A 14,558-nucleotide genomic window follows, 5' to 3' on the forward strand; every position below is an offset into this window, starting at 1 on the left:
GATTTTTCTCTGTCTGCAAATCTGCTTTCTGATAAAATAACCATTTTAAAAATGGCAAAAATAACAAAAGGATACCACTTAAATTATGTGACAGCTACGAAAAATAATTTTAAAACAAGTTAAGGGAAAGTCAGTTTGTGAAAAACACACCAGAAACAGCAGCTCCCCATTTTCCATCATTTTTGAACAAACTTCTTTTGCAAGGCCCAACCATCAATTTTACTCATGGAATGATTCCTAGAAAAGCTGGTCAGAAAGCATGAGATGACGCTTCAGTGCCTGCTGGATTGAGGAAGGAGGAGAAAATTTTCCTCTTGTCGATGCTGCGATCATTTCTAGAAAGGGTAAAAATATGTCTACTTCTCTGACTCCAGTTAGTTCTGATTATAGACTCTGCTCAAACTGCAGGACACAGATTAATCCATGAGTCATGGTTTTTTTTTATGAATATCCTCCAGTGCATGGTTCCCAGCACAGGGTTTTCTGCTTTAAACACTCATCTTGGGCCCGGCACAGTGGCCTAGTGGCTAAAGTCCTCGCCTTAAACACGCCGGAATCCCATATGGGCACCGGTGCTAATCCCGGCAGCTCCACTTCCCATCTGGCTCCCTGCTTGTGGCCTGGGAAAGCAGTCGAGGACGGACCAAGGCTTTGGGACACTGCACCCACGTAGGAGACCTGGAAGAAGTTCCTGGTTTCGGATCGGCACAGCACGGGCCGTTGTGCTCACTTGGGGAGTGAATTATCGGACGGAAGATCTTCCTCTGTCTCTCCTCCTCTCTGTATATCTGACTTTGTAATAAAAATAAATAAATCTTTTAAAAAAACAAATACTAAAGTACAGGGTTAAAAAAAAATAAACGCTCATCTTCAAATTGTCCTTAGTATTTACATTTCCTTTAGGAACCTCTAAAATTGGCGAACTAAGTCCACTTCTCATGGCTTAAATTTTTATTTCAACATGCGTAGAATTTGCTCAGTCTGATGTTTAAAAGGGAAAATAACAACAACAACAACAACAAAAAAAACCCTCATACAACAGAATGAACTTCTCTGGTTAAGTGAACCACAGCCAAGAAGTCCGTTCTATCACATGGTTGAAATATTTCAAGTACAAGGAATTCATTTCCCCAATCTATCCTCTTATCCAGTGAATATTTATTGAGTATCTTAGAAGCCTAGGGCTGGCACAGGCACAGCATGCTAAGCCTCCATGTGCCATACCGGCATCCCATATGAGTGCCCATTGGAGTCTCAGTTGCTCTGTTTCCAATCCAGCTCCTGGCTTATGGCCTGAGAAAGTAGCAGAAGACGGTTCAAGTGTTTGGGCCCCTGTACCCACATGGAAAACCCAGAAGATGGTCCTGGCTGCTGGCTCCTAATTTCAGATTGGCTCAGCTCCAGCCACTGTGGCCTTTTGGGGAACAGAGCAGTAGATGGAAGACCTCTCTCTATGTCTCTACTTTCTGTAAACCTGCCATTGCAGCAAAAAAAAAAAAAAAAAAAAAAACGACAAATTAAAAAAAAAAAATTAAAGTCTGAAAACAAAATAATTGCTTGCATGTAAGGCTCCCACATTATAGTGGGAGTGACTGCCAAGCAAAATAAACCATAAAAAGACAAGTGATATAGGAATATAAGAATATGAAGGGATAGAGAGGTATTTCAGAGGAGGGGAGGATTGGGCACAAGGAAGTATCATTTCAGATGTGACCTAAGTGAAAGAAGTATCTTTACACAAAAGGAAAGCCATCTAAATACCTTAGGGGCCACTGCAATGGTGTGTAGGTTAAGCCTCTGCCTGAGGCACCCGCATCCCACATGAGTACCACTTCTAGGTTTGGTTGCTCCACATCCAATCCAGTTCCTTGTTAATAACCTAGGAAAGCAGTGGAGGATGGCCCAAGTCCTTGAGCCTCTGCACCCAGATGAACACCCTGAAGAAGCTCCTGGCTTCTGGCTTCGAACCAGTCCAGTTCAGTTGTTGCAGTCAATTGGGGAATGAACCAGCACATGGAATCTGTCTCTCCTAACTGCCTTTCAAATGAAAATAAAACGGGGGGGTGGGGGGGAGTGGGAAAACTAACTGTCCCTCTTCCGTAATGCTTTCAACAAAATACATAAATCTTCAAAAAAAGATAACCTAAAAATGAAACCTTTTTCACATTTTAGCCAAGGGCAAAAGACAGACAAGACAGCAAGATGAACTACATCACATGCAGCCCTACAGACTGCGGTTTTAAAATTTAGGTTTTCTTATAAATATTACGGGACACCATGGTCGGGGGAGAAAAGAAGTTTGGACTTAATCATTCCTGGCTTATATTTTTAAGAGAAATTAGGCTGCTTTCCTGGAATTAGGACACTGAAACTAGTGTAAATACTCTAGTAAGAGGTGGTGGTGGGTGTGGCAGCAAGAGGTCAGATTCCAGAGAGACCTGAAGATACAGTCAACCAAATGTCCCCACATCCTGGATGCAGGGTGTCATTTCTTCTTCTTCTTTTAAAGGACAAGCAGTCAACAGTGGGCTCACATTTAGGACCGGAGGCCACAACATGAATGATGGAGCCATTTGCTAAGACCATAAGGTATGGGGAGATGAACAGAGAGACTGGCAGAGAGCCGGAGGAACCATGTGTCTTGTTTTGGACACAGCAATTGTGATGTGCTTATCTGACCTACAATGGGAAATTTTGTGCAGGCATCACGTAAACAAGTGTGGAGTGGAGAGACAAGTCAGGGCCTGGATGGAAATGCAGATGGCACAGCACAGAGATGGCACAGAAAGCCACGTTACTGCTAACACCTGCAAGAGAAAGACTGTAGCCAAAGATATAAGAAGATGAACCCTTGTATACTAACTTTTACTAACAATAATTAAAAGGACTCCACAAAAAAAAAAATTTAAACAGCCAAGTGAAATAGGAGAAAAATTCAAAAGGCAGTTAAAAGGAATTTTTAAAATATTTATTTATTTGAAAGGCAGAGAAAGAGGGAGAGCTCTTGGTTATCTTCTCAAATGGCCAGGGCTGAACCATGCCAAATCCAGGAGCCTAAAACTGCATCCTTTCTCCCACTGCTTTCCTACATACATTAGCAGGAAGCTGGATCAAAAACAGCCAGGTCTTCAACTGGCACTCATGTGGGAAGCCAAAGTTGCTGGCAGTTTAATACATTGTGCCATAGCACTAGCCCCAAAGAGAATGAAATGAGAGACCTAACAACCATATCTGATGCTGTTGATATAGTATTTCTTCAAAGAGGATAAATTTTAAATTGACTAAATATTCAAAAAGCAAATAAAACAGATTTGCTTATTTTCCCCATTTTCAGACAGAAAGGAAAGACTTTCAACTTTGTAACAAGGATCTCCTTCCCTGTGAACACTGAAACAGTGGTATGGTAGTTCAAGAAGGGCCAGTGCAGTGGTGCAGCACACTAACCCTCCACTCTCAGCTTGGCCATGGCAGTTATTTGGGAAATGAACCAGGAAAAGGAGAACTTTTTTCTCTCCTGTTAAACATCTGCATTTTGAATAAAAAAATAAGTATTTAAAAAATTATTCAGATATTTGATTCCCAGTTTACACATATGTATCAAATTTCACTCTAATCAAGGCGGTAGAGTCCAGTGCAGTGGCCTAGTGGCTAAAGTTCTTGCCTTGAACGCACTGGGGTCCCATATGGGTGCTCATTCTAATCCCAACAGCCCCACTTCCCATCCAGCTACCTGGAAAAGCAGTCAAGGGCAGCCCAAAGCCATGGAACCCTGAATCCACATGGGAGACCCAGAAGAAGCTCCTGGCTCCTGGCTTCAAATTGGCTCAGCTCCAGCTGTTGCGGCCACTTGGGGAATGAACAATCAGATGAAAGATCTTCCTCTCTATCTGCCTTTCCAATTAAAAAACAAAGCTTAAAAGACAAAAAAAAAGACAGTAAAATTTTTGTTCGTGATTTCAACTAAATTCACAAACTAGAAAGTATTCATGTTAAAACCCTGACATACAGAAAAGCAGAGAGTAACATTCTGTTTAATTTTTATTATGTGTGAAATTATTGAGATGGAGGTCACATAAGAGAAACTGACACTTTTATAAATTGTCTCACAAGAAACTAAATGGACACTATTTCATATTCTAGTTGAAGCACAACTCGATTTCGTCACATGAAAAGCTTCCACTGACACCTTGAAGGGTTTACTGAGTACAAATAAAATTCCCTTCAACATATTTGAACATGTAAATCCAAGATCTGCAACTGCTGTGCCAAAACGCCCACTGGCAAGTCTGCAACTTTTATAGTATCATGTCATCCTGTACAACCAAGTCACTGTCCTAAGATAGGACCTGTGCTGGTGATCAGGACTTGTCACACGCAAAAGAAAAAAAAAAAGAGCTCAACTTTCAGCTTTAGATAAAGACAAAGCCCATACTCTTCCAGAGTAAAACTCTTTACACTAGCCAATGTCACTCTCAGGCAATTCAATATAGTGACTCAAAGGGCAGTCAAACTGCCTGTGTGCCCAACCACCACTTACAAGTTCTAACGTTTCTCAGACTCCACTTTTTTCTCATCAGAAAAATCTCCTCTAGTAATAACATTCCTTCAGTGAAGGGTATGTGAGCATGATATACCAGCCAAACGTCCTGCACATGGTGGCAACTCAAACATACTAGCTGCTCAATTGTTAATTATTTATCTTCTCTTTAAAAAAATCTTCACTAATAGGCCACTCACAGTTGAAGTCATCTCGTGCTGGTATAGTATAATCTTTCTATTTATTAAAGGATCTTGCAAATACCAAGTCAAAAGACTCATTCACGCAAATCAGTTATTGGCTGTTCTGCTCTCAGAACCCTAAGATTGTTTTCTGCCTTCTCTCATACATCAAGATGGACATAATATCTAGGGCTGTACCCCATCACCAAGATGCCATTCAACACCAAAGCAAGCAATCCTGTACTCAGAAATTAGAGAAAGTCTTCAGGCAGGCTGTTGGAGACTCTTCCTTTGGAAAGGCTGTGTACTGGGTTGTGCTGTAGTTCATCTGCAGGACTTCTTAATGCCACCTCTCCAAGGGCAAAGCAGCAGACTGTGTTCAACCTCAGCCTTTCAAAGCTGAGCATGGATGACAGCTATTATCCTTATTAAGAGCTTGCGTACATCAAACGTGTTTTTAAAGAAGCACACCCGATAATTACCTTCGGAAACTAAAAAGTAAGCCCAAGTATGCATAATTTATCATTTCCCCAGGCTCAAAGACACTCTTGAGAGTTAACAGGCTTACAGCGATCTGCAAGCACCAATTAAATAAGCCAACATTTTGATTGCACACAAAACATGCATTCATTCAACAAGCATTTAAAAATGTTCTTTCAGGAACTGTAGGACACAAAACAGCTCAGTCTGCAGGTGGTAACTGAAAAGAAATAATTCGCCTACAAAGTGTATTTTCTTTAAAATGAAAGAGTGGAGTGAATTTGTTGATGTTGTTCTGTTTTTCCTAAATAGTATCCAGGGCTGTTGTGTAACTCAGATACTGTTATGTTGAACAGAAGTTTTGAAATTTTCACTTATTTAACAAGGCAGAGACAGTTCACAAATATGGATTCAATTTCCCAGGGCTACAACTGGCAGCGCTGGGGTGGGAAGGAACCTGGAGCTGGGAATTCAACCTAGGCCTCCCAAACAGGAAGAATCCCCTTGATGTCAGCCATCACTGCCACCTCCCTTACACTGGCAGGACACTGTGGTGAGGAGCATGAGCCAGGAAGCAAACCATGTTCTCCAAGGTAGGAGTCAGGGGTCTTCACTCCTAGGCTCAACTCCTGCTCCAAGAAGCAATTCTGAAAGGAAGGGCAAGAGGACAAGAAGCAGTGAGCTTGCACAACAGCCTCTCGAGAAAGAGCCTGTGCAATGCACACAACACCGAGTAAGTCAGCGAAGCCACTCTCACACCCACATGTGCCCATCTCAGGCCAGTTCAGTGCCCCATTAACGCCTGAAGAAACAGCAAGATGTGTGGTCACAACTGTGACTCTGGGGGCCTTCTGTGACGTCACTGACCATTCTTGCCCCAACTTCACCCTGGTCAGAGAAACCCAAAGAATCATTGCTAATATCATTAGCAGCCTGACCAAAAAAAAGTAAACCATGCATTGTTCATCCACTAATTGAGAGGGAAACTACAAATGACAACTTTTAATTCTAGGCAGAATATGGAAAGCTGGCGCCCTTAACTCCTGCACCTGGCTGCAAACTGATACAAAAGTAATAACTGAGTAACTTGGGGAGTGCACTATCAACCACAAAAATCACACCTTCCCCTTGGCCAAGGGGGTCCACCTCTCCAGCTGGTTCAAGTGCATCCTGACTTAAACGTGCACAATCTTAGCATTTTTTCCTCACTGATGAGAAAAATTCCACTTCCAGTTTACAGTGCATCTGTACTTCGGAAACATCCAGAACGGCTGGCACTTGCTGGAACTCTCCCAGCTCCTCAGGAAATACTCTGACACATCTGTTTATACTTCCTGGAGCCAGGCGGCTCATCCACATGGCTGCTCTGGTTCCTATTTGCAGAATTCAGTTCCCTCCAAGAGCTATTTCATGAACTCCTTCATCTCCTGCCACCCTTCCCTCTTTCCTGCATTCCTTTCTTATTTGTCAATAAAGAGGTCATCTTCAAGAAATAGTAAGGTACTGCCTAAAGGAAAAGTGGAAGAATAAAAGGAACCAACAGGCATTTAGGCACTTCTTGGCTGTTCAAAACCACCCTGAGAGGTTTATTGTTCTAGAAGCCAGGAAAACCAGGAGAGTGGCTGCTTATAGAACGAGAGAAGGGGTGGAGCGTGCTGTACTCTTCTGAGAAGGAGCTTTGTAAATAAGAATGTTCTTTATCTTGATAGGTGTGGTAGCTGCAGAAGCATATACAATTCAATCTTGCAACTGTACACTTTAAACCTAGACACTGCATTGCAATGCAATAATGTCCTCAGTAAGAAGCCACAAGCTTGCAGCCCAACCGAGCAGTGTGTTAGCCCTACTTCAGTCAATGCTGTCTTCTCTCACTCTCCCAGGCAGTCTCCTCTGAGCCATCACTACACACTGAGCCTAGGTACAGCACAATAATTACAGACAGTCACACTGGGTCGTTTGAACGACTGTTCCTCATGGGGTACATTTTTGTCAAAAAGTTCAGGTCAAAGGCCAAGAATTTGGTGATTAAATCAATAAACCAGCATGTGCCTCCAAGACAATAGACACAAAACAGGTATCTTTTGGACAAAGAAGTGCGAGTACCCATGAGGGAAACCATCACGCTAAGGCAGCAGCAGTAGAGTATGTGACTCAGTAGAGACCTAGGCATGGGGCAGAAAAGCAAATGCTCAGCAAACAGACCAGTGCACACAAACCCTAAATGAAGACAAATCCTATCACAAGTGTTACATACATCCACTTCTAAAGCGAAGATGTTTCGATTAGCCCTGGTCCATGAAATCTTACCTTTCAATTTTATTAAAGCAATAATGTCAAAATTCTACTTTCACTCTATAAGGATTTACTGGGTATTATGCCCAATAGCCAATCAATGATCAGATACTGTTCTATGATCTCTTTTGCAAAACCAGAAGAAACCATACCAGGAGCACAGAGAGGTCTACATTAGCCACAGAGAAGAGAAAGGACTGCAGCAGGGTAGAGGTGTGGCAGTTCAGAAAGCTTTCTCATAGTTTGACTTCATTCCAAAGTATGGAAGAAAGCAGCAGCATTAACTAGGGAAACAAACAATAGCACATACTGCACAGAAAATTGTATTCCACGCCTACACAATCAACACAAGCAACCATAACAGAGCATTAACTGCCTTCAATTAGTGTCTTAAAGAATAGTACTTGAAGAAGCAGAGAGAGAGAGACAGTGTTAAAGATCTTCCATCCAGTGACTCACTTCCCAAGTGGCTCAGCCAGGCTGAAGCCAGGAGCCAGGAATTCCATTGGAGTCTCTCCCATGTGGGTGGCCAGACTGCAAAAACTGGGTCCATCTTCAGCTACTCTCCCAGGTACACAGCAGAGAACTGGACCAGAACTGGAGCAACCAGGACTCGAATATGGTATTCTGGCATCACAGGTGGCAGCTTAAGCCACTGGTTCACAAAGCTGGCCCCTCATCTCATCTAACTGGTACAACCACCAACAGAAGTTTAAAAAGTGAAAACAGACTACAAGAACAAAGTAGCAAGTACAGGCCATGAACAATGATTTCAACACTGTAGTCACCATCTCTACATTGTCCAAGAACTACACAAGCAGTTACAGAGAAAATATCCAAAAGTAAAGATAGTCATATAGGCAAGGGACCACAACATAAACAGCCACGCAGGGAACACTAAGGTCCACAAAATTCAGAAGCATTTCATGACTCACCGGGAAACAAGCTTTGACAAAATCAGACTGATATTTTTGAAAATATTATTCTGGCTAAATAATCAGTCTAAGACATGCCTTTTATTATCATAATGCTTTCACAAATGTTTGCCATCGTAGTTTCCCCAAGTTTAATATCCATTGATCATGTTAAAAACAAAACCACAACGTATCTAGTTTGTGCATCTTAACTGGCTTTACTTGCAATTCCAAAAACAGACAAATAAGGACCAAAAACAATTCAAAATGCCCCATCCCACCACTTTAAGTTATATATATATATACACACACACACTTCCACACAAAAAATGAATGCATACAGAAAGCAGGAACTGAAGTATAGCAAGCAACAAGCCAATCAATCACAACTCCAGTCTGCCTTATTTAATCATGGTTTTGCTCTTCAGTCATTCATTATTGGATGAGGCTCAGAAACTTGCTCACACCAAGTTACATCACAGCACACTATGTACAAAAAAGCCTTCAGGCCATATTTAAAAGATGTACAGAGTTAGCTTTGGCCCAGTAATTCTATTTCACTGAAATCACATACAGTCGCTGAAAATTTGTCTATGATTTGGTAATGTTTTCAACCAAATGCCTTTTTCACTCTACATACATGCGAAAAGTAACAGTTCAAATCCAAAGACCTCTATTTGGCATATGGCAACACAGATAAACACCAAGGACTTGTGTATCCTACGCAAATTCTTTCAGACCAGACCAGATTGGTAACCACAATACAAAGGATGTGGTTTACCGGGAAAGAGAAACTATTCAGAAGGATTTTGCTAGTACCAATGAGATACTCATCGAGTGTGATTTTTTAAAACTAAGAGTCTTTAAATTCTTTAGATTCTTTAGCAGCAAAGGTAAGCAGACTAAGTCATAAAGTGTTTGCCCAACACATCCATGGTGGATAAAACCAGAGGCAGGTGGAGAAAACAGACCAACTGTAAGTCAATCACAAAGGACTGTTACTCCCAGACCAGACCTGGCAACAAACCTCCGTTTTCATCCCGTGGACCTTTTACAAGATGATGGTGATACTAGAAGAATCAAATTCAGAGATAACAGGAAGGATAGGTAATCAGGAAGGTGGCAAATTCAGTTAGCCTTCCCTGCTCCAGTCATGAAAGTTACTATGAAAAAACTCCCAATGTTCTAAAGTCACATCAACTCAGAATCGAAATCGGTGACTAACCAAGGCAAAGAATGACATACCCCATTTTTCATCTCATGGGTATTTGTTTACTCCAAGGTTTTACAATGTTCTAAAACAGAAGGACTGAAGCAACTATTGGGTACAGAAAATTGAAAGGTGATGCAGATGAGGACTAAAATTAGAGAGTCCAGGTTGTATTTTTAACCACTTTGTCACCCAGCCTCTCCAAGACTTTGGTATAATCAAGCTTCCACTCTGTTTTCAAACCATTACATAACTTGGTTTAGAAACCAGTGTTTAATCATAAGCCAGCCTTGCAACATTGTTACTATTCCAAAAAGCTTTCCAACCAGATAAAACTCCAATATGACTATGTTGAGTTATCTAAAAGAGTAGCATTCCAACATGTGGTCAGATTGCACAAATAGCCCCCAGGGTGGACAAAACCAGTTTCTATATGTATATTATTTTTAAGGATTTTTAAGGATAATTTGAAATGAATAGAGTCATTAAAATGATAAGGGAAACCAGCATCATGATGGAGTGGGTCACCCACAGTGCTCACACCCCATACAGGCATTGGTTCGAGTCTCAGCTGCTCTGCTTCCAATCCAGTACCCTGCTAATGTGCCTGGGAAAGCAGTGAAAGCTGGCCAAGTTTTTTGGCTCCTGCCACCCATATGTGAGACCTGGTTGAGCTCCTGGCTTCAGTCTGACCCAGCCAGCTCTGGTCGTTGCAGGGAGTAAACTAATGCATAAAAAAATTTTGTCTCTCCCTCTCCAATTCAGACTTTGAGTTTTTATTTTTATTGCAAAGTTAGATAGGAGCAAGGAGGAGAGACAGAGAGGAAGATCTTCTGTCCGATGATTCACTCCCCAAGTGAGCGCAATGGCCGGTCTGCACCCGGGAACCAGGAACCTCTTCCGGGTCTCCCACGCGGGTGCAGGGTCCCAAGGCTTTGGGCAGTCCTCAACTGCTTTCCCAGGCCACAAACAAGGAGCTGAATGGCAAGTGGAGCCGCCGGGAGTAGAACTGGCGCCCATATGGGATTCCCGGTGCATTCAAGGTAAGGACTTTAGCCACTAGGCCACTGTGCCAGGCCCACTCAGATTTTCAATAAAACAAAAATTTTAAGATTAAAAAAAAATTTTAATTATATTCAGGGGTAGAACCACAAACACTAGCCCTCACCTTACTCTATTCCACTTCCCCACACAAAAAATGAATTCAAAAAACTGACTTTGTGAATAAGAACATCACCTTTTTAAAAATCAAAAAAAGGAAATGGAAATGACAAGGCTACAGCAGATAAAGAGTCAAAGTGGCATCCCAAGTTTCACAAGGTTGCTGGAGGTTGTTTTTCTTTGTTTTTTGAGCAAACCAAACTTTACTTGAGTCAGAAATTGCCTGCCACACCAGCCAGAATGGGAGTTCCAAAAGAGGCAGCCCACTTTACCGAAGTGTCCTGACCTGGGGATAGCCAAAGCTGTATCTGAGAATAAACTTAAAAATCACACAAAAAAGGTATGAGTATACATATGCACTTTCACATATGGGAAGGGCCCACTTACGCTTCAACACACAAGGAAGAAGAACAAAAATGGAGCAAGGATATTAGCAAACGGGAGAAAAATTCACATCATAATTCACTTTACAAAGTGCTTCATAAAAACATTCATTTTCAAGTACCAGCACTCTTACAATGAAGAGGCTGTGACCAAGACAGAAACAATGACTCTGCTTATTTTTATAAGAAAATTCAATTATCTGCTGCAGTTGTAAAAGAAAAGCTAACAAAAGAGGAGGAGGCATGAATACAAACTGAAGAAATAAATCTGACCAGGCCCATTCCACCATCACATCAAATGGCCAGTATATTCCAAAAAGGTATGTGAATATGTATGTTACTGAAGATACAAGCAGATTCAGGGAAACCATCACTTACCTTTAATTTCATTAATTACATTAAATGGATCTGACAGCATCTTTAGAAAGATTAAAGCTTCTCTTAATGATGGACCAAATCACTGCTGCCAGGGGCAGGTGTCTAACATCGTAGTTACATTGCTGACAACACCTGGGTTCAAGTCCTGATTCTGGTTTCCTGCTAACGCACACGCTGTGAGGCAGCAGCTGATGGCTCCATGGCTGGGCCCTGCCGCCCAAGGGAGAGACCCAAGCTGGGTTTTCAGCCCCTGGCTTTGGCTTGGCCCAGTCTCTGCCAAAGGATTGGGGAGTGAACCAGAGGCTGTATAACCTGTGTGTGTTTGCGCCTTCCAAATAAATGAAAAATACGTACCTTAGAAAATGATCAATGATAAACACCTTCCTATAGAGTGGGAAGACAGGAAGCACGGAGCACCAGCCTGCAGACGACACCTTTCCTTACAACCCATACACTCCCGACTCATCACATACAAACTTCTCACAAAACGGTCACCAACAAGCTAGTCAAACAAGGAATCCTGAGCTCGGAAGCACCTGCATACTACAGAATTCATCCACATTCACAGGCTTATACGAGGCATATACAACACAGCCTCCACACGGGAGCCAGGCATCACCACGAGACGCCCACATATGCCTTGCTGGCCCTCTCCCTCCCTCCACCCCAAAGCTCACACACACACAACGGTCAGTGTGTTTTCTAAAATTACACAGGAGAGCGGCTGGAAAATTACCGTTGGAAGCTTGGACTCCAGAAAGTTTATGGATGAGGGAGGTTATTGCTCTTAACTACATTGCTGGAATTTTTCCACTCTCATTTCAATTCCAAATACCATGTTTATGCTGCTCTCATCCATGCACGCCCTCGCCTCACACCTTTCAGAGTCACCTTCAGATCAGCTCAAGGCTGTAACCCAAAAAGGCACCAAAAAGCTGGTTTCTTAGACCTCTCCGCTTCCTACTGGCTAACGCAATTCACATTTCACATTCCTTCAATTTAGTGTAAGAAACGAAGCATTTGAATTTATTCTCTTTATGTTTCCCACATGCAAGCATGTATTTCTTTCCAGAAAAACGAGTCATTTTAAAATCCTGTCCGCTCTGGAATTCTTGAATATGCCCTTCTTGTTCTTGAGGACTAACCTTTAAACCTAACTCGAATTTTTAAGTACACCGAGCAAACTCGCACGTGGCATCAATAACCCCTAAATGACTGCAAAAGCGGTGTAGGCCACGGCTTTCTAACAGCCAGTTGTTTCTAATTCAGATCTGCTTGAAGACTTTGGGGATCCTAGTGGTGTATTACAAATGTCGCCTTTCAAGGCCCTTCTACCGATAAACGGCGCCCCAAAGTACGCGGACACCAGTTCCATTGGGAGAGGGGTGGAGAGAGAAAGAAGGGAAGCCAGTAGGCCACGCACAGCTGGCAAAGTTCACAGCTCTTGGGCGGGTGACGCCCGGGTATTCTGTCTCCTCAAGCCCGGCGGTCCCCGACGCCCACACTCTGAGCTCGACCGCAGCCGCCGAGACCTCAACTGTGCAGGCGTCCTCCCACGTTGCACACTCACCCACCTGTAGCCAGCTCGGTGGTCCCCCAGCCAGCTCTGTGCAACCGGGCCACCGGGCCCCACGGGCCGGAGCCCCCTCTGGGGCCCTCAGGGCTGCGCGCTGCCCAGAAGCCCGCGGCGCGCGTCCAGGACTCCGGCGGGACCGTCGGGGGAGTGCTACACGAAGCTGTGCAAGAAAAGCGGCAGGACAGCAAAGCCTTGCCAAGTTCCCCCGGCTGCATGCCTAAGCCAACCGCTCCGTGGCACTGACAGACTAGGGTCTAGGGCGGACGCTCCAAAGCACCCGGCGGCCGGGACACCAGCGCCCGCCACGAGCCCGCAGATTCGCGCCGAGGGGGCGAGTCGGCAAAGGCACTCACCTCCACCCATCTTTGAGCCTCGGCGAACGCTACGGAGCAGTCGGCCTCCGCCTCTTCCAACCCGTCCATGACGGGGCAGAGAGAGAGAGAGACGGAGCGGGTGCACTGGGGCGCGGGCTGCACCCGTCTCGGCCCGGCGGGCTACGAGGACACGCGCGCTCTGCTGTCCCGGCCTCGGCTCTGGCGGCGCGACGCCGGGCGCTATCTCCTCTTCGGCTAAACTTCGCAAACCCTCCAAGAACTTGGAGACGTTGCCTCTTTGACACTCCCGAAAGCGTCCCGGGGTCCACAGGAGTGCAGGCAGGGACGCAAGACCGCGCGCAGCACCGGCTCGGACCACACTGCGGGCTTCGGACGGCACGGCTCGGCCGCTACCCGCCCCGCGAGGCCCCGCCCGGCCCCGCCCCGGTCCCGCCCGCCCAGAGCCCGCTTCCGTCCGCCTCCGCCGCGGCCACCCCGGGGCTCCCGGAGCTGCAGCCTCTGTGGTCACACAGCCTGGGCGGGGAGATGCCACCGCTCCCTGGGGACCGCAGCCCCGCCTCCAGGGAATGTGCCCGCATCCTTCTCACTTCCGCCCGCCCGGCCACCTCCTACCCCTCGGAGCTTCTGGAAGGGACGTGTTGTTGGCCGAGGCCGCCAGCCAGCCTGAGGTACCGAGAATAGCCTTGCAAAGTCGCACCTTTGCGGGCCGAGCAGCTTCCTCCGCAGGGGCGCGCAACAGGCCGAAGGCTCCCTCAGCTGTGGTCGGACTTAAATCCACGGTCCCGCCCCCGGTACCCACCTGGCGGCAGGTGAGGGTAGTAACCTCCTCCACCTGCAGTAGGTATCCTCCAGCCCCAAGCGGCCCGACTGAGCCGCGGTTCCAGGTGTGCATAAAGGAAGGGTCCTGCTCACTCAAGCGAAGGAAACTTGCGATTCTCCCGCCTGCAGCCGGGTCAGCCTTGTTCAGATCTTCTCACCAGAAAATGCGACCTTTCCTACTTCGGGCACTGTCAGAGGGGCAGGAGGGTGACCCGTCCTGTAGTATCCGCTGTGGCCTCAGGGAAGTCGGAGGGTGGGCTTAACAGAACACTTTCTCACACTGGAGGCCAA

General features: G+C 45.0%; 1 protein-coding gene across 15 annotated transcripts in view; it reads right to left on the bottom strand.

The window, feature by feature from the left end:
- LMO7 (LIM domain 7) overlaps positions 1–13,822 on the bottom strand; it is a 200,532-nt gene extending 186,710 nt beyond the window's left edge. For 3 of the 15 annotated variants that reach the window (XM_058670637.1, XM_058670634.1, XM_058670635.1), the window contains exon 1: positions 13,467–13,820. In XM_058670637.1, the coding sequence (XP_058526620.1) occupies positions 13,467–13,535 (69 nt within the window). In that variant the 5' untranslated portion in view covers positions 13,536–13,820. Of the gene's footprint in view, positions 1–13,466 lie in introns of all 15 variants that reach the window. The other 12 variants (XM_058670645.1, XM_058670631.1, XM_058670630.1 and 9 more) reach the window with 8 other exon arrangements.
- Between the last annotated feature and the right edge of the window lie 736 nt (positions 13,823–14,558).

Source organism: Ochotona princeps, chromosome 12 (assembly GCF_030435755.1).
Source record: "Ochotona princeps isolate mOchPri1 chromosome 12, mOchPri1.hap1, whole genome shotgun sequence".
NCBI lineage: Eukaryota > Metazoa > Chordata > Mammalia > Lagomorpha > Ochotonidae > Ochotona > Ochotona princeps.